Source organism: Cnephaeus nilssonii (genome assembly GCF_951640355.1).
Source record: "Cnephaeus nilssonii genome assembly, chromosome: 5".
Lineage (NCBI taxonomy): Eukaryota > Metazoa > Chordata > Mammalia > Chiroptera > Vespertilionidae > Cnephaeus > Cnephaeus nilssonii.
Window position 1 is genome coordinate 8,887,219 of NC_137076.1, and position 24,101 is coordinate 8,911,319.

Sequence of the window (24,101 nt, forward strand, 5' to 3'; positions counted from 1 at the left end):
TAACTAGCAGCTCTTTATTAGGATGCGGGCCCAGGTCCCACAGGAGAGTGGGACTGATCAGGGGCACCCAGAAGGAGGCTGGCAGAGCCAACCTTGTCAGAGGCACCCTGGCCACCGGGGTGGGTGCAGGGTCCTGTCCAGGGAGGACACAGCCGTGGGCATCCTCAGGAGCAGCCAGTCCCTTGGGCCTTCTTGATTTCCTGCAGGAGAGAGAAAGAGGGGCTTGCCCTGGAGCCCAAGTCCGCTGTCCCAAGCCCTTTCCTGCAGCGACAGAGATGTATCCCTGGCCCCTGGCAGAGCCCACCTCCGAGAGTGCCTCCTTCAGGCTCCAGTAGGCCTTGTCCAGGTTGTCGTTGACAATGATCAGGTCAAACAGACCGGGCTCCTTGCCTGAGATGGGGGGGAGGGAGGGTACAGGGCCCGTGGAGGGTCAGTGAGGGGAGGGGGCTGTGGGCCTGCCTCCCGCCTCCGGCAGATGAGTGGTCTCTATCGGGGAGGGTGGGGGACCCTGGCTGCACACACACTCACTGCTTTCCATGTCGGCCTGGGCAGCGACCAACCGCTTGGCCAGGCTCTCCTCTGTCTCCGTGTTCCGCTGCCGCAACCTCTGTTCCTGAGGTGCCTAAGGAGGGTCAGAGCCTGCAGGGCCGCCTCAGCCCCTCCTCCACCCCTCCCGTGCCTGGCTCCCCACCCCCACCAGGACTTCCAGCGAGGGTGGCTGCACGAAGATGTAGATGGGCCTCAGGTCCGTCTTCTTTAAGTTTCGCACTCCCTGGAGGTCCACATCCAGCACGCAGATCCGGTTCATGGCCTGCACCACTCGCACAGCCGCTTTGCTAGGGAGGCAGGAGCGGGGGGGAGGGGGGGGGCGGACATTCAGCAGGGCTCCTGGGGTCCTAGCACCCAGACCATCTCCACTGCCATCCCCTGGGGTTCTGCCTCCCCCATTCCCTGCTCTGGGAGCCTGCAGGGGCCACCCCGACTCCAGCATCTGCTCCCCTTTCCGGAAGCACGCCCTCAGTAGCCCTTTCACACTGGCCATCTGCTAGGCCGGGGGCAGCAGTGGGGAGGGGCAGGGAGGCCCTGGCTGTCATCACTGGGCTCAGGGCTCCTGGGTGCCCACCATCTAAGGGTAATAGCAGCCCCAGTGACCCCCTTCGGGGGCCAACTGCCCCTGCCAGCTGCACCTGGGGTGGAGCATGACGGTCACAGGGGGGCGCATAGCAAGCCTGGACCCGCCTGTGCAATGATACTGCTCTGGATGTGTGGGAGGTAGGCAGCTGTTGCTGGGCTGGGGACTCTCCCAGGCTGCCCTAATTGCTGGAGGGAAGAGGGGGGCTGAAGTGCAGCCCACAGACCTCTGAGACCCAGGTCTTCTGAATCTTCATTGCACACCAGCCCATCACTTGGCTCCCCGTTCCCACAGGGGCCTAGCCAGGTGGGGTGGGGAGGGGACAGGAGGGGGCGGCCTGGACAGCCCAGGCTTCTCTTCGATCCTGATCCCCGGATCAAGCCCTTGCGGGGGCTGCCCACTCTAGGTCCCAGCAGGTCTGGAGGTTGCTGAATGTGACTCACCTAGTCCCATACAGGTTCCCCGAGAACTCAGCGTGCTCGATGAAGTCCCCGGCAGCAATGTCCCGCTGCATCACCTCCCTGGTCACAAAGTAGTAATCTACAAAGAGCAGGAGCTGGTGAAGCTGTCCGCAGCCAGGCCACAACTGCCCATGCAACCACATGAGCAGAACCAGCTTGTTCTGGGCCTGTCTGCCCTCTGTCCATCCACACCTAGAGTGCTCCAGTCACTGGCAGGGAGATATCTGAGGAAGGAACAGACACCACCTCTCACACCGTCCTCACTGAGGGGCCTGGAGAATGCCAGCTTCCACAGGAGAGGCTGGGGACCTGGAGACTGCTGGCTTCTGGGGGGAGGGTTGGGGGGTCCTGGTGACTACCAACTTCAGTGGGGGAGGTTGGGGGAACTTCAGTGCTCTGCCTCAGGAAGATACAAACACCCTACTAAGGCTGTGATGTCAGAGAGCCCTAAAGGGTGTGCATGGCTGACCCCAGCTATACTGCCATGTGCAATGCCGTGCACAAGCAGGGATCAGAGCCCCACGACTGCCTGGTGTTGGGATCAGAGCCCTGCCATGGACAGCTGGTGTCAGCATGAGATTTGATGCCTATTATCCAACTAGGCCTGCCCACCCACCCTCCCCGAAGGGCCCCCATCAGATGGGGAGAATGAGGCCTCATGCATCACCCTGACAAGTGTGTGTGTGTGTGTGTGTGTGTCGGGGGGGTGGGGGGGAGGGGCGCCCCCCAGACCTGCACCGGGGCACTGAGTAGCAGGGCCAGCTTACCTTTGCCATTCTCCTCTCCAGGCCTCGGGTCCCTCGTGGTGTCTAGGAACAAGCATCTGTGACCCGTCTGGAACACCCGGAGCTCACACATCCCATCCCATCCCTTCCCGAAGGGCCCAGTTCAGCCCGTGTGGGGGACTTCTGGGGGAGGGGGTCAGCAGTATGGGCACATCCTGTGTGAGAGAGGGTTCTTGGGGGTGTTAGCAGTGTGGGCAAGTCCCTATATATGTGGATCACAGGGCTCCCCAAGCCCTAGGACCTCACGGGACACGCTGAATCCGAAGATGCTGCCATGCTCCTGCAGAAGTCTCTTGAGAAGGGTGCTCTTTCCGGCCCCAGAAGGTCCGCTCAGGACAACAGGCCTTGGTCCTGACATCCCTGTGGGTGAGGGAGCAGATATCAGCAGGCCTGAGGGACCCCAGTGAGTGGGATGGCTGCAGTCACAACCCCTCCACCCCAACTCTCCCCAGGAATCAGAGCTGAGGGCCATACTCAAACCTTGGCTGCACCTCCTCGAGGGGTGGGCTACCTGGTACCACAAACACATGACCTCCCCAGCTGTGCCCTCCCACCCCCCTGTGGAGCCTGGACTTCTGCTCCTGGGAGAGGCACATCTGGGTCCCCACCCCTGCATTTCCAAGGTTAACGTCAGCGGAACCCAAACCCTGTTCTGGGAACTTCCATCCAGAAGTGAGGGGCCGATCCAGAGGACCACAGCTTCCTGACCTCCCCTCCTCTCCGATACCCACCTTCCCAGCCAACGGCACAGGGCTCAGACATCTGCCACAGATGGGAGCGGGTGAAGCAGGGGTTTAGGAAGGCATCAACCCTGACAGCTCTGTGCCTGCCTGACACCTCTCGCCCCTCCCCAGGAACAGGACCTACTTCCTGGGTGGGCTAGGCCCTCTCTGTCAGCCTGGGCTGCTCCGATTAAACTGGGAGGAGGGGGTAATCCCAGCCTGCTCTGACCTCTTAGCACTAAACTCCTCCCAGGGCAATCAGCCCCGCCCTTGGCGCCTTTGGGAAGAGGAGGCTGCTTCCGGCCCTTCAGTAGTGGCCTACCCACCCAGCCACGTGAGCCTGATGGCAGAATGCCAGGTGCAAGTGTGCCCTGCCTCAGAGGGAAACCCCGGCGGGCATGTGGGAACTGGAACAGCTCCCTATGCAGGCCTGGCCCTGCAGGCTGTCTGGGGGCCTCTGATAAGGCGTGGAAGCCTCCAAGGTGCAATCAGTGGCCAGCAGACCGGCAATCAGGCCCAGGAGGGAAGGCCACTTGGCTCAGGGATGCCCTGTTGCCCATCTCCAGCAGGGCACCCACCGGGCACTGCTTTCCTAATCCACAATGTAGGCCAACTGGGTAATCTGGCTTAAGCACTGCTATTCTGGGCAATCACACCACACACATGACAAAAAGTACCGTTTCTATCTAGAGATAATCCCAGCGGACTCCTAGCTTCTCACTGGCATCCCAGCTTTCCCACCCAAATATGTGCCACCTACACAGCTGCACACACGTGCGCTGGCTCTAAGCTCGTGGCCATTAGCAACGTGCAGCCCTGCCTCTCCCTTGAGGCCTGGTGCACAAGAGGTCTCTCCCTCACTGGCAACCTTCACAAAGCCTGTCCTTTGCAGGAAGGATGTCCCAGTGGCAGCCCAGCTTACTCCCCTGGATCTGTCCTGACTCCCTAGGCACTGGGTGACTGGGAGGGGAGTGGAGGGAGAGACCCATCAAGGCAGTGGAGAGGCTGGGTGCCACCAGGTCCCGTGAGGGACTGAGGGCTGGGGTCTGACCCCCACACGGCCCAGCCTCTGGGCAGTGCTGGGTCTTTGCCGCTCAGGCCGGGCAGCTGCGGTTGTCGGTGGCCTAGAACTCCTGGACCTGCGGGCTGTGTTTGGTGCCACAGGAACGTTAGTTCTTCCAGGGCAGGAGCAGCCCCGAGTGGACACATGGTGATGGCCACAGCGATGGACCAGGAGGACTGCCGGAGCCTTGATCATAGTGGCAAGCCCTCAACCCAGTGGGCACTCATCCCAGCACCCAATTTGGGGAGTCTACCTCTAGGGAGAGGAGGACCCAAAGGCACCCCTACCCTCCCGTTAGGGACTTGGGAGGTGCTCAGGGGGGTTGGGAGCACAGAGAAGGGAGGGAGGCCCATCTGCCTGTTTGCATAGAAGCCCCTCAGGGACGCTCTGCTTTCTGTCATGTGTCTGCCAGGGGGGGGTGCCCTACCTCATACCCCACAACCCCGAGGGGCACCCTCCAGCCTCCAACTGTAACCTGGTCAGCAAGACCCAGGGCTTTCTCCAACATGCTTCCCAGCAGTTGCTGCGTTCCCCACGCCTGCATAAGGCCACACCTCCTGACTGAGTTCTGACACCTGGAGACTGCCAACCGGCACAGGACTGGCCTGGACCAAACATCACACACCAAATCCCAGTGCCGACACCCCCACAGGGCATGTGGCACGCGTCCTGCTTATCACCTCACATCCAAACGCTGGTTTCCATCCGGCGCCCTCCACCCTGTGGTGGGACACTGGGTAGGGGAGCCTGTCCCACGGAGCAGCACTCCCAGGCTCACTGCCTACCTGCACCGGGCCAGCAGTGAGCAGGGGGTGCAGCCGCACAGGACTGGCTGGCAACTGCAAAGCTCACTCCCTGCCTGACTCTGAGTCACTGCAGCCCTCAGCCTCTCCTGAGCCCCCACCGACATCAAGCCCAAGCTCCATGTGCCCAGTGCAGCATTACCTGCCCCACTCTGCAGTCTCATGGTGGTGGAGTCCAGCCTGCTCAGCCTGGCTAAGGGCATGTGCGCTGAGTCTTACCCTGAGGGGCCCACACAAACCACACAGGGATGGCCTGGCCCTGCACAAGTGCCTAGAGAGCCGCGGGGGACAGGGCTCTGTCCAGTAAGCACGCAACAGAGCACTCAGTAAAGCCACTTTCCACAGAACACCCAGCATGGGACAGTGCTTTGGCCTTGAGTACACGGAGACTGACTTTGGCCCCAGGGCCTGCAGAACCAACCAACTGAAACGTGTACGTCAGAGGAGTCATCTCTTGGGCATAGAGCCCTCTAGCTGGGGTATTCTGTGTTCTCCATTTCTCGACTATCCCACAATCCCAAACCCTAGTGGCCTGGCAAGAAACGGCAAAGCTCACGGGACTGCACTAAAAACCCAGCCGCAAGCACGTGCATTCCGGAATGCTCTCCGACAGAACCTGCCGAGCAGCACCCGATGCAGCCAGCCAGGCAGCCTTCTTCCAGAAGCACAAGGTGGGACCTCCTCTTTCCCGCTTCCACGTTCATCCCGCTCTGTCCCAAGAGCAGGACACTGCCACCCCACTTTCCTCCCACTCCTCCACAAGACACCCAGGTAAGGCGTGGCCTCTGAGAACACGGGGAGGAAAGTCAAGCCCTGCCAGCCCTCGTGTAAGCACCAAGCCACAAGACGGGACAGAATCTGGCCCAGGACAGCAGGTCACGTCCCACCCCCCCAGAGGGACACATCCTGGCCAAGCAGCCTTGACAAACCACCCAGCCGTTGGGAACTTGGCTTGCAATGTGGCAGCCACAAAGCGCCAGCCATTACTTCTCACTTCTCCCCACAGCGGGGCTGGAACTATTCCTCTCATAAAAGAAAGCTGGCCCCCCAAAAGCAGGAGCGAGAGCCACACTGTCCGTGCAGGACTTGGGCCTGTATCGGTGCTGCATGGCATGTCTGGGTCTCTTCCCATAAAGGAGAAGAACCAGGATTCAGTCTTGTACCAAATCCCAATTCTGCATCACAGACAGAGGGCAGAGGAGGCACAAGAGGGGAAGGGTCCCAGGCAAGCAAGCCACAAAGCAGGAAGGGCAGAGGCGCTACGGAATCAGCCTGGCTCTCAGAGAAGAAACCGAAACCCTCAAGTGCAGAGTCAGCAGGGACTGGGGGAGGCAGAGGCCTGACACATGGACGTAGCAAGGACTTGGGGCCGACTACCAAACTACCTCCCCCCTTCCAGTGCTCCCAGGGGCTCCCCCCCATTACTGACTTTCACTGCTGGTGGGCTGGAGTCACCGCTTTCCACCCCAAACACATCACAACACCCTCTTCATTTCTGCTCTTCCTCAGATCGACTGAACATGTTTTTCAGGCTGTGGTGAACATGCTACAAAAAAACCCTGAAATTTACAGTCTAAGTGTAAAATAATTTTTTTTTTGGTGTGGCTGAAAAGTAGTGACTGTAGTGCTGTAACTCCCGGAATCTGCTACTCAAGAAAATAAGTGAGCCCTGGCCTGTTCGACTCAGTGGACAGAGCGTCAGTCTGGGGACTGAAGGGTCCCGGGTTCGATTCTGGTCAAGGGCACATGCCCAGCTTGCGGTCTAGATCCCCTGTAGGGGGCGTGTAGGAGGCAGCCGATCAATGATTCTCTCTCATTGTTGACATTTCTATCTCCCTCTCCCTCTCTGAAAGCAATAAAAAAAATATATTTTAAAAATGGTAAACCTACTTTAAAAAAAAGAATAGAAAATAACTGATATCACCCATCCCAGTCAAAGATCAAGGGCCAGGTCTACGTGAACCCAGAATCTAAACAAAGTCCAAGCACACTACACCTGTCACAGGTGTGGCCCTGACCTGCGCATAATGGAGTTTGGTGTTGCAGGCCGTTGTGTGGCATTCTATGAGCAGGGACAGAGTGGAAACTCACATAGCAGGAAATTAAGCTTGTTAGTGGTAAGACAGGAAACCCCACCCCTCCCCATCCCTCCTAGGAGTGAAGAGAGAGGCTTTCCTGCATTCTTCACAGCAAGTCATGGTCGGGAAGATCTAAGAGTGACAGTCCAGAAAAGCCTGCAGGCATGCTGCCTGGGGGACTCACAAGAGGCCAAGTCCTGGTTCCCCTCTTCCAGTCCCTGTGGGCCCCACCTCTACTGGCCAGCGGTCATCTCAGCCCACTGCTTCCCTTGTCCCCAGTAATAACAGGCGAGGTGACGCCCCTCATTGCTCCTCCCCAAACCACCACCTGGATGAACTAGATTCATCCCCTCTCTGTTCCCAAAAGAATGTCTAAGAACAGCAGATGGGCAGCTCCAGCAATCTAGCCTTGAGGTCTCTGGGACTGAGAGAAGCTGAACATCAAATTACCACACCCACCAGTCCGGCATGCCCGCCCCCAAGAACCTGCTCTTGGTGGTGTATCTGTATCTGCACTGCCCAGCAGGCTTGGGCCTTGGGGCAGGCCAGGACCCTGCAGTCCTGGGGGCCCACAAGCTGGTAGGGGCTGTGGGGATGATGCCATACCAGGTTCCTCGGGCGGCCACGTAATGGCCTTTGATCTCCCAGGGTTTCCGGCTCTGTTGTGTGCCCACCCTGGGGAGGAGTGTCAGACTGCTTCCCTCTCTGCCCCTCCGCGTCCTTCAGGGTCCACAATGTCATCAGCATGAAGTCCTCAGGCTGCAGGGGTTTTACAAGCTGGCTGGAGCTTTCAGTTTCAGAATTCCCTCCTACGTTTTGAGAACTGGCACAGAGGAACCAGCTTTTAATGTGTCTAAGAAATGCGGCCACCAAACGCCAGCTTTAACACCCAGACACACAGGACACAGCTTCAAAACGATCCTAAATGAAGTCAATTCACCTCCACGACAAACCGCATTACCCAGTCCTCGTGGCCCCTCTTCGCTCGCTAGGACTCGGCGACAAGCCAGCCCTGGAAACTACTGAGGACCGGGGTGGTGGGGAGTTCCGGCGGCTCCCCCGCCCCCAGGCCCCCGCACGCACCCTGGAGCACGCGGGATGCCACGTCCTGGGTGCAGGGAGAGAGCGGAACGCGAACGGCTCCAACCATGCGGGTCGCGGCGGCGCGCAGGAAGGACCTCCGGAGCCTGCGTGCGCTCGGACGCCACTCACCGTCTGCGGGGGCGCGGCCCAGGGCGGCAGCCGCCAGCCCCGCCAGCGGGCGCCGCAGCATCAGGGGCCACGGCGCCACCCTCGGAGACGTGCGTCGCAGCGCCGCGCCGGCCCACTTCCGCTCGTGGGGCTACGTCAGCGCAGCGCCCTGAGGGCCGTACGTAAGCGCTGCGCGACGGAGTGCTCGCGGTGACCGCGCTGCGGCTGCGCCGCGGGAGGGCTGGTGTTGGGTCCGAGTTCCGTGAGAGCGGCAGGTAGGTGCGGCGGCGTGCGGCGGGGACGGCTGCCCCAAGGGAGGTTTCGGATCCCGCCGGCGTCCTCTGGGGCAGCTCACAGCTGTTCCGTCCCCCGCCGGGCCGCCGCCTACGGCGAGAGGCCCCAGTGCCCTGCTCTGACCGATGGGGGACAGCGGGACAAACCTGCACCTCTCGGCGCGGCCTTGGGGTCTGAATGCGGAGACCTCAGGCATTGGGTTTTGAAACTTCTGGTTTGTCACCGCGGGAACCTCGGCACAGAGTAAGGGCTTAGTAAGAGGGACCCCTGGCCTAACTCACCGGAATGGGCCCAGGCCCTGCCCAGACTTACCGAGCCTGGCTCTTTGGGAGTAGGACCTGAGCATCTGCTGGTCACAAACCTTCCACAGGTGGTTCTAATGTCAGGTTAGGGCGAGAGCTTGGTATGTTACTGGGAGAGACTGGCAGTGACCTGGGAATCACACACCGGTTTATAGATGTGATTTGGTTTGTGGCGTTCTTCCTGGCTGGGATTTGGCAAGGATTAATTATGTTGGAAAAGGCTGCCTATTAGAAATACTTTTCTTGCCCGGCCGGCGTGGCCCAGTGGTTGAGCGTCGACCTATGAACCAGGAGGTCGCAGTTCGATTCCCCGTCAGGGTACATGCCTGGGTTGTGGGCTCGATCCCCAGTGGGGGGCGTGTAGGAGGCAGCCAATCAGTGATTCTCATCATTGAAGTTTCTATCTCTTTCTCCCTCTCTCTTCCTCTCTGAAATCAATAAAAACATACTTTAAAAAATACTTTTCTTGCTCAGCAGGTCACACACTGGGCCAGTGACTGGTCTTGGGCCTCCAATGCCACAGTGGCCCTCAGGAGGAATGGCAGTTGTGGGCAGCATGCTTGGGTAAGCACAAACTTCCAGGCCCCTTGTGATTGCTGTCCTGGGGTCATCCAAAGGAATATCAACTCTGGAGCTTCAGGCCACGCTGCCCTAGGGAAGCCTCCCAAGCCAGTGTGTTTGTTATTTGGAGAATACACACAAGTACACACGTATAGATGCTTTAACAGGGTGTTGAGGGGGGACTAGAAGCCACTTGTGACTATTTAGCATCAGACAGTGATGGTGATCACTTTCCTATTCAGAGCCTGCAACCTATCTCTGCTCTGGGTCCCTGGAGAATGCCATGGCTTTCCTGCTGTTCCCACAGGCACTGCCTGTTCCCCTTGCCCCATTGCCTCCCCAAAATGGGAAGCATGGTGTGGTTAGTGTTGCCAGAGGAGAAAACGAGGGCAGGTTTCTTGTTTCTGTGGAATCCGGGGAGAGGGATGTGACACTTGAAGTCTGAGTCAGTGTGAACATGGGGAAGGAACTCAGCATTCCCTGGAGGGCCCTCATCCTGGGAAAGGTTCATGTGGGAACCGTGCTATAGTGGGAGAACACCAACATTCTCCTCAAGGATTGGCTCCATCCCCTTCCAGAAGCCTCCCCAACCCACTGACCTAGGTTCTCAGGAGAGGCTGTGCCCTGGGCTCCCTGGCATTGCTAGGCATAGGCCCTGCCTGACGGCAGGCTCTTCTGGTGCTCCCCCACCATCTCCTTTCTCCCGTCACACTTCTGAAGGCAGGGACTGGATTCATTTGGCCAAAATTTACTGAGTGCTCAGCTAATGGTCTAGGACCGTGGTCGGCAAACTGCGGCTCACGAGCCACATGCGGCTCTTTGGCCCCTTGAGTGTGGCTCTTCCACAAAATACCACGGCCTGGGCGAGTCTATTTTGAAGAAGTGGTGTTAGAAGAAGTTTAAGTTTAAGAAAATTGGCTCTCAAAAGAAATTTCAGTCATTGTGCTGTTGATATTTGGCTCTGTTGACTAATGAGTTTGCCAACCACTGGGCTAGGACTTAACAGTCAATAAGTTGTGGTTCTTGCCCCCAGGCCATCAGAGTCTAGCAGAGGAGTTGGGCCCTCAGCCCTGGGTGTCAGCTGGGAGGTGCAGGAGGTGGGTCTGAATTCAAATTTGCATGAAAGCCAGGCTGTAGGGGGCTTAGGGGGTCACAAGGCAAGGCCCCAAGTGGGTGAGAGATGGGGCAGGGCAGGGCCTTGCCTCAGAGTATGTGCTTTCCCGTGTGGGAGGTTTTGAGTGTATGCCATGTTCAGAAGCTAGTGGGCTCCACAGGTCTTGGTGGGCTCAGGCTGCCCCAACAGAACGCAACAGACCAGGCAGCTTATTTCCCACAATTCTGGAGATGTTCTTGGTTCGATGGTCACCTTCTCCATGTCTTCACAGGGCATAGAGAAAGCCAGTTCCCGTCCCTTCTTATAAGGGCACCATTCCTACTGTAAGGGCCCTACGCTCATGATCTCTTGTAACCATAATCACTTCCCAAAGGCCCTGCTTTTGATGCCTTCTTATTGGGGGTTAGGGCTTCAACATATGAATTTGGCAATACAAACATTCAGTTCACAGCACCAAGTCTGTGTTCCCCTAAAAGGCAGTTTCCTGCTCCATGCTCACGTCCAGAGCTGCAGACATCTAGGAACTGCTATCCTAAGTCTCCTGTCCTCAGCAGTCTGAAAGTCTCTGTGCTCTCCCCCCTTGGCCTCTTCCCAGAAATGGGCAGAAGGTGCTTTGACCATATCCCAAACCTAGGAGATCCCTGTGGGCACCCACAGGAGCTGGCCGATTGGGGCTTAGGGGGCACTCTGGTCCCAGCACCTGCCACTGACCAACATATGTGTCTGCAGCCTGGTGCGGCAGCATGTGGTGATGGGGGCCCCCCGTGTGGGCCGCTGCCTGCACATATCTTCCCGTCGAGCTGACAGCAGCAGAGCTTCGCTCACTCGTGTGCACAGACAGGCCTATGCACGCTTCTACCCCATGCTCCTGGTCAAGCAGGATGGCTCCACCATTCACATCCGCTACCGGGAGCCCAGGCGAGTGCTGGCGGTAAGCTTCCCTCCCTGGGGTGCAGGTCTAGGCTGGATTGGGGGGAGGGAGGGCAAGTCATGGAACTCACCCCACACACCAAGATCAGACAGCAGCAACAGGCTATGTGTAAAACAAATAAAAATAAAAAACACTTCCTGGGTAGACAGGCAGAAATTTCTTTCAAGAGTAGAAGCTTTGAAGGGAGAGAAGTGGCATCCACTTTCTGGTCCCTTCCAGTGAATGAGTGCGTGCCTTCCCTTCCTCTCCAGATGCCCGTGGACCTGGATGCCCTGTCCCCAGAGGAGAGGCGGGCACGGTTCCGCAAACGTGAGGCCCAGCTCCGAGGGAAGGAGGAGAAGGAGCCAGAGCTCCTTGACAACTTTGACCTGGAGCGGTACAAGCAGTTTTGGACCAAGAAGTGATCATGCCCACAAGCTGCCCTGGCTCAGGATGCTGCAGAAGGGGAGGGTATTCATCTTTAAATTGAATGTCAGGATTTTAAATCCACCTTGTCTTTCTTTCTTACACACCTGCTGGACAGGGCTCTCTGCGACTGAGCCCACTGGAGGGATCAGTTGGGTCAAATTGTGGTTTTAGGAGGAGGTTCAAAGGGCACATGAGCTGTTGACATGACAGAAGTTGATGGTGTTCTTCCCACTGCAGGAAGTGCCTGCTACTGTCCAGCCACTCCTCAGCTCTGGAGCCTGCTCTGCCAGCACTGCCTTTGCCTCAGTGCCAGGGGCTCTCTCAGGCAGCACAACATGGGGAGTGGGTGGGATCCAAGGATGGTAGCACCCAGCCTGCTGCTGGCATACTCTGCCCCTCTCCGATGCTCCCCTAGCCCCGCCCCCTGACAGTGGGGAAGTGCTATCTGACGGGACAAGCAGAGCAGCCAGCCCCATTGCTAACTTTTTAAGTCTTAGCCAAGAGCTGTGGTGGGCTGCCACCTTTTGCCCTTTCCTGCAAGACCTGAGTGAGCAATTACCAACTTTTACACAAGCAGCTGAGCAGGCCTAGGCATGGGGCTACACCTTGTCCTCTCCTGGAGGTTGATCGTGGGACCCTGGCTGTGAGGCTCTTTTTCATAAACCTGAGGGCCCATGGTAGAACACTGATATATAGCTAGACAATGGGGAGGGCGTTCCAGCCATGACCAGGGAGGCAGAAGCCTGTGGGAAGTGACCCTGCTCACACAGAAGGATGCTAGGCTGAGCACCCACCTTGGATGGACTCATACCTTACAATCCTGCCCCCTGGTCCACTGAGCATGCAACTAGCCATTTGTAGCTCCTAGGGGTGGCTTCCCTCCATGATCTGCCAACCCTCTGGCCTGCTCAGGAACATTCCTGCCTGGGCAGCCTCCCTGGATCCCTCATCCCTTCAGCTGCTGCTCCAGCTTACTGCTTACTACTCACCTCCAGGGAGACACCTAGCAACAGTGTCTGTACTCACTGTTCAGGGCCAAATTATTCATGACACTATTGGAGATGGTAAGGCATACTGACTCGGGTAGGGCTGTGCCTGTGGGTGCAGTGGGGGGAAGAGGCTAAGTATTGCACAGAAAAGTGGATTTGTGCCAGGAGCAGGGTAGGGGTCAGTGCTGGGAAGTTACTAAGAGTACTTACCCAATGGGGGTTCTGGTTAAATCCATCTAGCAGGACTGCTATTGAAGGCAAGCAGGCGATCAGACTTCGAATGAGGAACCCACTAGATATGGAAGGTGGGGGTTCTTGCCAGAACTGGAGGTGTAAAGATGGACCTAGAGGCCCAATGCCTGGTGGGAGAGCTCTGAGGAGCCTGAGGGGTTAAGCAGAGTCTCATCTGCACTCCATTAGGGTGGTGGTGGCGGCGGCGGCGGGGCCTTAGCTCCTTCCATGCCTCTTGTCTCTCCTTATCCACAGTCAACTCGATCTAAAATACCATCAATGCTGATTACCCCCAATATCCAGATTACAGCTGGGTCTTCCCCACGTGGTAATGTGGGTCTGGGAGAGCAGACTTGGAGCTGATCCTGCGGCTCCCCAGCACCTTTGCGCCCCTCAACTGGCATCTAGCCCTTGTCAGACATGGCAGTACCGCCTCTGGACCCACCACAGCTGCCCAGTGAGGTCCCATGCCTCCCACCACAAGCTTTCCAGCACGGCAGAGCTGCTGTCCCTCACTGGAGGCCCCTGAGCTTGTGCAGGCAAGTGTGGAGCTCCCACATGGGGGAACTGAGGCTCAAACTTGACTTGGTGGTAGTGTACTACAAGGCTGGCGTTCAAACCCTGTTGAATCCCACTGTGGGGGCCCCCTAGTCCCGAAAGCTAGTGAGGGAGTCAGAGGTGGGCCAGGGGAGCAGGTAGAGGCCTCTTCTTTGCCCAACCCACCGAGGACTTGCAGGCCACGTAAGCAGGGTACACACTAGGGCAGTGTCCTGTAAAAGAACCCAAAATGACAACCCAGGGTACGCCCTATTACATGTCTGCAGCCACCCTACTGAACGGGCCCTGCATTCATTATCCCATTGTCACCGAGTTGGGTCTGCGACAGGCTGTGGTGACAGGTGGGAACGCATTTGTCCAATGACCAGCTGGTGGAGCCTTCGCCAGCACCGGGGCAGAGGTTCTCTGTGGCGTTGCATGCTGAGACCACAGCTGGGTCCCAGCCCTGGCCACTCCCTGGTTCCCACAGCTGCAGACATGATGGCGGGAACCTCGGTGCGGCTGGAGACTCATCTCCCCAACTTTTCCTCCAGGGCACCTATCTGTGGGCCCCGGTACACAGCGCTTATTGGGACAGTGACTTTCGGGCGCCACCCCTGGGTCCTTGCGTCGCCACACAATAGGGCTTCTAATAGTAGCTGTCCACTGCCCTTTCTGGGGTCGGGCTAGGGCGGGGCAGTGTTCAGGCACATGGGTTCGAAGCCAGAGCCCAGCAGCACAGGCGCATGACACCATGATGCGCGACGCGGACGCCAAGGCCAGGAAACCCAGAGGCGACGGGCAGCCTGGAACCATGTTTGGTTCCAGCCTAAGCGGCAAACGTGTGTGTGTGTGTGTGTGTGTGTGTGTGGACTTTGTGGGTGAACCCGAGTGGAGGAGGTCGGAGGGTGCATACCCACTCGTGGGCCGAGGACTGGCCTGTTCCTGCAGGCAACTCGCTGACGGCGCTGGTGGGCCGCGACCTCACCTGGTAAGCTAAGGGCCAGGCGCACGGCGCTGTGCTGAACCGGGAAGGGAGCCTGGGGGCGCACTGGGGAGGACGGGAGGGCGGGCCTAGGTAAGGCCCACTGCCCGACACTCATGCGCCTCCACTGTGAAAAAGCAGCCTACCGGCCTGAGCAAAGTGAGGGGCGGCTTCCTCGAGGTGCGAGTGGGATGGGGTAAACTACACGGTCCCATGAGCTCCTGCCAGCCTTCCCACATGACTGTGGAGATCTGCAGGCGCAAAGGAAGTGACCGCGGGGGGGAAAGGGAGTGGACCGGCTTCTGGCCTGGGGAGCTACAGGTGCAGTGTGGGGGCCCTAACGAAGGGCAGGGGGTTCGGCCTTGTCAGCCCAGGTGGAAGCTGGTATCGGCAAGGAAGACCTGGGGGGAGTAGGGGTGTGTGTGTGGAGGGGTGGGCGAGAATGTCTCACCCGTGTCCCCCCTGTCCGAATAAAGAACCAGAGGCCTGAGATGGTGGAACTGGGGTGGAAGGGCTGGCTGGGGGTACAGGACTCAGGGCTCTCAGCAGGCCTGCTGACTTCCTCTTGGGCTAAGTGATGTTCCTATCTCTGGCCCCTTTTTCTTCTGGGGAGTCTCTAAGTTGTGAGCCTGGGCCATCACAGGACTGCCCATTGGAGTCCAGGTAGCCCCAAGTGCATGGGGCCACCTGTTGTGGAGGCCACTTGAGGGGTGCAGGAGGAGGTACTATCTGGCGAATGTGCTGGAAGGGACCATGAAAAGGCCCCACAAATTTTCTGCCTAGATGGGAAGGCCCCTATTGGAGCTGCCCATTATGCCAGTCGCTGGCCACATATCGAACTGAGGAACTTCAATCTGAAATAGCCATATGTGGTCAGTGACTACTGTGGTCGCTGCTGGCACTGTGTGCCCGCCTCACAGCCCTGAGAATCACAAGAGCAGGGAAAAGAAAAAGCAGCACAAGAACGAGGAGAAAAACAGCACAGGACCAAGGTAAGCTTCCTTGATGTCCCTGGCGCCTGCCAAGTAGGAGCAGCAACTCTGCCTGTGGGGCTGGCCAGGTGGTAGGCAGTTCCTCATACACCCCAGGGCTTGCCACCACAGGCACTACTCTGACCCCTTGCCCTGTTGTAAGAGAAGGCGAGGGCATGACAGCGACTAAGGCCCAGCCCACCAGGACCCTCTCACCCTAGGCAGGCCCTGTCCTCAGTGAAGCCTTTGAGCATGTGCCCCACCAGGCCCAGGGAGCTGGAGAGCAGGCTTCTGGGGGCCCTACCAGGACCCTGTAAGCAGGCCAGGTATCTAGATGAGGCCTCACCCCCAGGTGACTCCAGGCCCATCAGGGGAGTACAAACCTGCCCAGGAGAGAGAGGTCCACCTGCTTTAGGCTCCAGTTAGTGCTATACTTCGATTTTTCTTTGTGTTGACTCATCCTTTGTACTTAAATAAACTTTTAAGTTGAAGTGTCCTAATAGAAAGTGATGTGTGAAAATGTCAGATGCCTTGGATTCCAGCTGTACCACCTAAGGTCTCACTAGGTAGGGGACTCCCTAGTTGGTGGTGGTGGGCAGAAATTGCTCACCTGCAGGTGGGCCGTTCTGAGGTGGAAGAGTGCAGGGGGAGAAGGCAGTCAGAACAAGGTTGCTTATAATTGGTGGATGGGGGGTGAAGGTGATTTTATACTTGGAGACACCCTTGTTCCTCAGGTATCCAGAGATCTGCTACCCTGTTCCATGAATCTGCTCTGCTTCTCCCAGGCAGATCTCCAGGTACACCTCCCCTACCCCCCCGCTCCAGCTCCTCTGCTAGGAGATGTGCCTGCAGCCATTCACCACCTCATCCACGCAAGAAATGAAAATGTACAATAAATCACATTGGAGTAAAGACAAAAATCCAGGCTGGATTATGAAATATATTCAATTTTGCTTTTAAAGAACTAAAAAGGAAAGATGATTCTGTCTTCAGAGCCCTGGCCCTGATTATCAACATGTTAGTGAGACTAGATAACAGGGCAGAGGGCTGGGCCCCACACAGGGCTGGATGGCTCTGGGGGAAGGACACCTGGAACTTGGATTGGGCAGGTACCAGGGAGCCCAGAAGGGTCAAAGGGATAGCCCCCAAGGAGTGGGTAGGGGGCCCACAGCACCCAAATGGGCAGAGATGTGCACCACGGCAAAGGCTCCGGAAGCAATGATAAGGAACTAAACCACCGTAGGTGATCCCAGGCCCTGGCCTCTTAGGCATACCCCACATGGGGATCTTCTTGGCCCAAGACTAGACCAGGACTGGGGACTGGACTGCCAGTGGAGACAGACCAATGACAAAGCCCCCCAGGAGTGCTGGCAAGAAACTGGTCTGGGGTGGATCAGGGGTTGGTCCCATTCCCTAAGCCATCCCTGCCTGTGTCCCAGGAGGCAGCCTTGGTCAGTGGCACCCAAGCACTGGAAAGCCATGAAATAGTTAAGAGATTTTATTCTAATAGCTATAATTACAGTGCTTGTTTGTCGAAATGAAAACTGAAAACAAGTATACAAAACAGTTGATTACTAATCGTGTATTGAAAGCAGTAAGAGGTTCCACGACACCAGATAAACCAGTTCTGAGGTTTTCCCCAAGATAAATTTTAACAGCTCTAGTTTCTTCAGTGTTTTATCAAAATACAAAAGAAAAAAGTAGAGGTTGTTGTTTTATGTCAATCTGACCCTTGCAGGCTGAGGGAGTGAAAGCACATGTGGACGGGGGCTCTGAGGAGCTAGGCTCTAAGATGACCGGTCACCTGTATGCGTTCCTACTGGTGAGACCCAGACAACCTGGAGCAAGTGAGTATGTGTAGGGACCATGGGGGTCTCCTGTTCTGGCCAGAGTGGTCCCACCAAAGCACCTATGCTGACCCACACTGACCGAAGGGAAGGCTGGGGTCCTTCCAAGGGGTCTGAGTGGTGGCCGCAGCCCCCAGCCCTGCCCCATAGGCAGTGGTGTAAGCACAGGTACAAGCATGAATGCTATGGGATGCAGATGACCCAGCGAGACAAAGCCAATCAGGGACCGTAAGTGACCATGCAGAATGTATTGTGGCTGGTTCTGCCCACTGCACGCTCCAGATGGGAGACAGACCACAGGCAGACTGGACTCAAGCCATTACTGCAGAACCTACACTAGGCACATTTCTCCCTTCTCTGTGTTAAAGTGTCTCCTTTACCTTATATTTATATTATAAAAAATGTACTGAGTTTGGGTTAAAAACCAACCACCAAAATGGATCTCAATACAGATTTAAAGTCCAGAGGAGGAGCGTTGAGGTGATCTCACAGCAGCTCCTAGAGGCCCCGCCCCGGGTGCCTAAAATCCCTTCTCAGTACTAAACAGTGGGTTGATTCTTTTTTTTTTTTTTTACAATAAAAAAAGCTGAGTAATATTGCATAGGAGTACCAGAAACTGCCTCATTGGAAACAAGAACTATTTACATTAAATAAAAACCCGGTTGCAGGCTGCGTCTGCACATGTACAGCATGATGAAGCACACTGAGACCGACCATGGAGACAGCTTCTGGCACTCACACCACAGGGGCACATCTGCCACATGAGAGGAAAGCAAGGGTGAAGGAGGGAGTGAGGGGGAAGAGAGGAGTTCGGCTCACTTCTGGTTCCGGAGCTGATTGGACAGCCAGTCCAGTCCCTCATAGAGCCCGTCCCCACTGGTGGCACAGGTAGCCTGAATGTACCAGTTCCTGTGGCGCAGAGAGTGGAGGCCCAGCTTGTCCGTGATCTCAGCTGCGTTCATGGCATTGGGGAGGTCCTGGTGGGAAGGGCAGGGTGGCATGGCAGCCATGGATCATCAGGAAGACTGGGATCCCTCCCCACCTGACCTGTGATCCCTTCATACCCCCCGCCCCTTGGGGTGGCTCAGTCACATATAAGTGCGTACCTGCTTGTTTGCGAACACGAGCAGGACAGCATCCCTGAGCTCATCCTCCGCCAGCATCCGCATAAGCTCCTCTCGAGCCTCATTCACACGCTCTCGGTCATTGCTGTCAACCACAAAGATGAGACCTGCCGAGGAGCAGGTGTCAACGAAGGTGCTGAGGACACCCAACCTCTCCCACAGGCCATGGCCCCCAGCCCTCACCTTGTGTGTTCTGGAAGTAGTGGCGCCACAGAGGCCGGATCTTGTCCTGGCCACCCACGTCCCACACAGTGAAGCTGATGTTCTTATATTCCACAGTCTCCACGTTGAAACCTGCAGGAGCAAGGCCCAGTGTGAGCCAACCCCCACCAGCCATTCCAGCCACCTCCCCAACCCCCCATGGCCTGGCTTCCTCACCTATGGTGGGGATGGTGGTCACGATCTCACCCAGCTTCAGTTTGTACAGGATGGTGGTCTTCCCTGCAGCGTCCAGGCCCACCATGAGAATGCGCATTTCTTTTTTGCCAAAAAGGCCCTTGAAGAGGTTCGCAAAGATATTCCCCATGCTGTAGACTGGAGGGAGAGACACTGGCCAGAGAAACCTGCAGAGACAAGAAAGGGGTCCCTGAGTCTCTTTCTATGCAACCCAGGGTTTAAGCACAGGAGACAACCTACCCTCCCACCATGAATGGAGAGACAAACATCCTGCTTCCTCCTGAAAACTCACAGGACAGGAGCTAAAGAAATTCCAGTTCCCAAGCTACAGAACAATAAAAAAAGTTCTGTCTGCTGGGCATCTCAAGCCCCCTTTCACACCCCCTGCACCCCCCCCCCCCCTGCACCAATCACCCTTAGAAGGCAGAGTCTGGGAATCTTAGGAACAGGGCTGACCCTTACCACCTGACATCCATGGCTTTCAAAGGAATGCTAGACTCTCTCTAATCTTTTCAAGGGGTCAGAAACAACTGAACCAAGGCCCCATAGTGTCCCTCAATTGACCCAAGCCCCAGTGAAAGATGGACCAGGCTCAAAATGATGAATGCATGGGGAGCTAGACTCCCCTCCCCCGGAACGAAGCACTAGCCAACCTTTCCCAACACACTGAGAGCTCAGCACTCAGCCAGCAGCAGGCGAGACATGGGGACCACACCTGGGCACTGAGTCCAAGGCACAGCAAGGGCCCCAGGGTAGCATGTCAAGGGGGGCTCTTTCCCACCAGTGGAGGTGACCCCTGTCCCAGAGAGGAGGAGGCCCGGCCCAAGTGGTGTGGCAACACATTTATTTGAGAACATTCGTGCCATGTCCAGGCCACACTCACCCCAGGCTCCCCTCACATCATCCAGTCAACTACTACCCAAGGTCAGAAAGCAGGCAGAAAGGCCCAGGAAGCTATAGGCCAGGAAGAGTAGGCTCTCAGTCCCAGATGGCCCCTCCATGCTGCACCACTGTTACTCTTCAACTTTTTTTTTAAATATATATTTTTTATTGATTTCAGAGAGGTGAGGAGAGGGAGAGATAGAAACATCAATGATGAGAGAGAATCATTGATTATCTGCCTCCTGCACGGCCCCCCCGTTGGGGATCAAGCCCGCAACCCAGGCACATGCCCCCGACCGGAATTGAACCCGGGACCCTTCAGTCCACAGGCCAACGCTCTATCCACTGAGCCAAACCAGCTAGGGCTACTCTTCAACTTTTATTCTAAACAAGAAAAAAAACTGCCACTTTCTTAAATGCTGATGCGCCTGCCCCCAGAAGTAACCAAGAGCTCCCAGTCTTTGAACAAACACTGCTGAGGTCAGAGGCCAGTGAAAGACATCATATGGGCCTAGCACAGGCATACCCCACTGTATGGGACGTGTCCAGACCCTCACAGCCCCATGTCACCTCTGATGAAAGGCTCAGGTGGAGTCACGGGGTCTTCTCTATTCTAAATTCTCTCCACTTGAGCACTGAGTGACAATGTACACACCCAGCTCCTCATCAAACACCCACCCTCTCAGGTTTCAGCACCTTGACATTTCCTGGCTGAACTGCCATGACAACTGTCAAATGGAGCGTTTCTAATCTAGTCATTCCTCCCAGCTGTTAGCATTCTGCTGTAAGAAACCACCTTTCCTTCTCCAAGTATCTACATGAACACGAACTCACATATTCCTATTTCACTCAATGGGTCAGCTGCCCCATTGTGAATGTGATGCTCCAATGGTCCCAGACATGCCCAGTAGAGCTCTTTCCAGTGCACTTTTGACAGGTTTTTTTTTTTAAATATATATTTTTATTGATTTCAGAGAAGAGGGAGAGATAGAAACATCAAAGTTGAGAATCACTGATTGGCTGCTTCCTGCAACACCCCCCCCCCCCCCCCCACCACCACCACCACTGGGGATCCAGCTGGAAACCTAGGCATGTGCCCTGACCAGGAATCGAACTGTAACCTCCTGGTTCACAGGTCAACACTCAACCATGGAATCAGTCGGGGGCTTTTGACATTTTAAAATTCTTTTTGGTTTTGAACAATATTACCTATTCAAAAAATTAAATTTTAAAGTTTAAAAATATATTTACTGTAACATTTCCTTTTCTGCAAATAGCAAGTTTTCTTCCTATCTCCCTATAAGGAGTCCCCATGGAAGAGACCGAAATAAACAAGGAATTTGGAGAGAGGCAAGACAGAAAGCAGAGACTATTTAAAAGGAAAACAAACAAAACCCTAACCCCCACACAGCCTCCCAGTGTTAACAAGGTGGGTATGGGCTACCTGAAAAACAGCAGGGTGCTAACACAGGGAGCAACAGTGCAGACAAAGTGAAAAATCCACAAAAAAACATGGGTAAGAAGGGGAAAACTGGGAGAGTTTGAAAGATTAACATCTACTTGGGCATGCTGATGACTTTTTAGATATAATACCAAACACATGATCTAGAAATAAGTGATAATCTGGACTTTGTTAAAATTGAAAGCTTCTACTCTGGGAAAGACACTGTTAGGAGAAAGAGAAAACATTTGCAAAAGACACATCTAATAAAGGAATATGCATCCCAAACACAGGAAAACTAGTTAAAACCCAATAATAAGAAAACAACCTGATTTAAAAATAAGTCAAATACTTTTTAAAAAAATAAATCATTGATTGGCTGCCTTCCGCATGCCCCACACTGGGGATTGAACCTGTAATTCAGGCATGTGCCCTTGACCAGAATCGAACCTGGGACCCTTCAGTCCGCAGGCTGATGCTCTTTCCACTGAGCCCAACTGGCTAGGGCTGGGTCAAAGACTTTTTATGACAGTTTTTGTGAAGAAAATACTTTATCATTGAAACAAGCAAAGAAGATGTACACAGAAGGCAAATGAGCCATGAAAAGATGCTCCACATCATATGACCTCAGGGAAACACAAATACACACCTAATAGCATGGTCAACATCCAGAACACTGACAGGAGCTGGTGGGAATGCAAATTGGTGCATCCACTTTGGAAGGTTTCTTACAAAACTAAACATACTCTTACAAGCAGTTGTGTATTGGTATTAACTCAAAGGAGTTGAAAGCTTATGTCGACACAAAAATCTGCACACAGATGTTTACAGCAGCTTTATTCATAATTGCTAAAACTTGGGAGCAACCAAGATGTCCTTTAGTAAGTGAACAAATAAAGTGTGCTACAACCATATGATGGAATATTATTCAGCACTACAAAGAAATCAGCTATCACAAGCCATCAAAAGATATGGAGGAAACCTGGTGTATTACTAAGTGAAGGGAGCCAACTGGGGTAGGCCACATACTGGACAATCCAATTATCTGACATTCTGGAAAAGGCACAAACGAGGAGGCAGTGAAAAGATCAGTGGTTGCCAGGGGTTGGTGGGGAGGGATGAATGGTTGGAGCACAGATGATTTTCAGGGCTGTGAAGCTACTCTGTATGAAGCTGCAATGGTGGTTACTCTGGTGGGAGATGCTCAGAGTGGGGATTTCCCATACCATGTGTGTATGGGAAATCTCTGTACCTTCTCCTCAATTTTGCTGTGAACCTAAAACTGCTCCCTTAAAAAAAAAAAAAAATCAACATCTGACTAAGATTGAAACAAACCCATTCACTCAAAGCAGACTAAATTCCAGAACACAAAGGGTCAAAGAACTTTAAACTTAGCACCCAGAGATAAGAAAGCAGCAGTACTGCTTACAGTAGATCAGAAAACTACTAACACCAGGCAAAGTATGAAGTAGGTATAAGGCAGAGCAAATGTCAGGTGAGAAATGCCAGGTGGCCCCAGGCCTGAGCAGCAGTCAGCCCAACCATTACTACCTACATGGTTTGAACATGGGCTTGGCAATTCCAGGGGAATTGGGAAAAAACTAATGACAGGTACATAGAAAAAAAATCCAAAGATAAAAACGAACAAAAGGAGGTCATTTTAGGATTTCCCATGGGAAAACATAAGACAGTCACCTCTTAGCTCAACAGTGTACAATATTTACTTAGTCACAATAGTTACTGTTATTTGCTAAGGCCAGAACTTGTGGTATGAAGGGCCCACCCTCACCATCCAAACAGACACACTCATATGGAGGTACAGCCAAATGATGAAAGGGGCTATTCCTGAGAAGCAGGATGGAGGACTGCTATTTATGCCTGTTTTATTGTTCAAGTATCCCCTTCATGCCCTAGCCAGTTTGGCTCAGTGGATAGAGCATCAGCCTGCAGACCAAAAGGTCCCGGGTTCGATTCTGATCAAGGGCACGTACCTTGGTTGCAGGTTCCTCCCGGCCTGGACTCTGGTCAGAGACGTACAGGAAGCAACCAATTGATGTGTTTCGCTCACATCGATGTTTCTCTCTGTCTTTCCCTCTCTCTTCTACTCTCCCTAAAAATCAATGGAAAATATCCTTGGGTGAGGATTCAAAAAAAAATTAAAAAAAATCCCCTTCACAAAAACTGACCAAAAAACCCCTCTACTCACCAAGGGGTTAAAAGGTTATCTGTATCCTCCCCAACTAGGGCAGAGGGAACATCTCCAGGTAAAACCCCCTCAACCTGGGTGTGGCCTCTGTATGCACAGTCCCTACCTCTACCCCCTGGTCTTTATCTGAGTCCTGATTATCAGCATGGTCCTCATCCGCTTCACTGTTTTTAAACAGATCAAAGTCATGTAGCCTCATAGAGGGAAGTCACACTTGGTGGTAGAACCAGGATGGGGATGAGCACCAAGTCTCAAGATTTAAGATACTATGATACACAGCGTTTTGTCTCTCCCCACTACAAGCATCTGTACCCACCCTGCACCTGGTCCAGGAATCCTGGTGGCATCCTGGTGGCTTCCTGGCCTGTGCCCTCAGCACCGTTTACTGCTTTGTCAGAGGTCCCGACCTAACCCAGTATCTGTTATAACAGAAAAGTTCAACACTGGCCACCGGAGTTGTGCCATCCTCTTGGCACAGATTCCAACTCGTGGGGACGGGACACCCAGCCCAGGTGCTATTTCACCTTTTACTCTACCAGAATCCCCCACACTCAAGCAAAACCCGTTTTCAGGTTCATCGTAGTAGTGAGCAGAGAAGACTGACTTTCTCAGCAGAACCCTTCCTCCTCACCGGTGAGTCTGCAAAT

The 24,101-nt window shown here is 54.9% G+C and overlaps 3 protein-coding genes across 11 annotated transcripts in view; 1 reads left to right on the top strand and 2 right to left on the bottom strand.

Annotated features, from left to right (window-relative positions):
- Positions 1 to 8,442, bottom strand: GUK1 (guanylate kinase 1). 6 transcript variants are annotated; one of them, XM_079770715.1, is made up of 8 exons: positions 8,257 to 8,442; positions 2,625 to 2,738; positions 2,361 to 2,402; positions 1,576 to 1,672; positions 698 to 836; positions 529 to 622; positions 305 to 390; positions 1 to 200 (listed from the first exon to the last, which is right to left on the bottom strand). In XM_079770715.1, exons 1-8 carry the CDS (start codon positions 8,315 to 8,317, stop codon positions 165 to 167), a joined length of 669 nt encoding a protein of 222 aa, XP_079626841.1. In that variant the 5' UTR covers positions 8,318 to 8,442; the 3' UTR covers positions 1 to 164. The 6 variants fall into 6 exon arrangements, with proteins under 6 accessions (XP_079626841.1, XP_079626839.1, XP_079626842.1 ...); XM_079770713.1 differs by having other exon boundaries at positions 8,128 to 8,442; XM_079770716.1 differs by having other exon boundaries at positions 529 to 613; positions 8,257 to 8,439.
- MRPL55 (mitochondrial ribosomal protein L55) lies at positions 8,400 to 17,975 on the top strand. Of its 2 annotated transcripts, none has more exons than XM_079770722.1 (4): positions 8,400 to 8,510; positions 9,309 to 9,395; positions 11,236 to 11,437; positions 11,689 to 17,975. In XM_079770722.1, exons 2-4 carry the CDS (start codon positions 9,346 to 9,348, stop codon positions 11,839 to 11,841), a joined length of 405 nt encoding a protein of 134 aa, XP_079626848.1. In that variant the 5' UTR covers positions 8,400 to 8,510; positions 9,309 to 9,345; the 3' UTR covers positions 11,842 to 17,975. The 2 variants fall into 2 exon arrangements, with proteins under 2 accessions (XP_079626848.1, XP_079626849.1); XM_079770723.1 differs by having other exon boundaries at positions 8,406 to 8,510; positions 9,306 to 9,395.
- The window catches only part of ARF1 (ARF GTPase 1), an 18,444-nt gene continuing 11,384 nt past the window's right edge, over positions 17,042 to 24,101 (bottom strand). For 2 of the 3 annotated variants that reach the window (XM_079770719.1, XM_079770720.1), the window contains exons 2-5: positions 18,908 to 19,092; positions 18,713 to 18,823; positions 18,512 to 18,636; positions 17,042 to 18,382 (exon numbers count right to left, since the gene is read on the bottom strand). In XM_079770719.1, the coding sequence (XP_079626845.1) occupies positions 18,221 to 18,382; positions 18,512 to 18,636; positions 18,713 to 18,823; positions 18,908 to 19,055 (546 nt within the window). In that variant the 5' untranslated portion in view covers positions 19,056 to 19,092 and the 3' untranslated portion in view covers positions 17,042 to 18,220. Of the gene's footprint in view, positions 18,383 to 18,511; positions 18,637 to 18,712; positions 18,824 to 18,907; positions 19,093 to 23,239; positions 23,360 to 24,101 lie in introns of those variants that run through there. The other variant, XM_079770721.1, reaches the window with a different exon arrangement.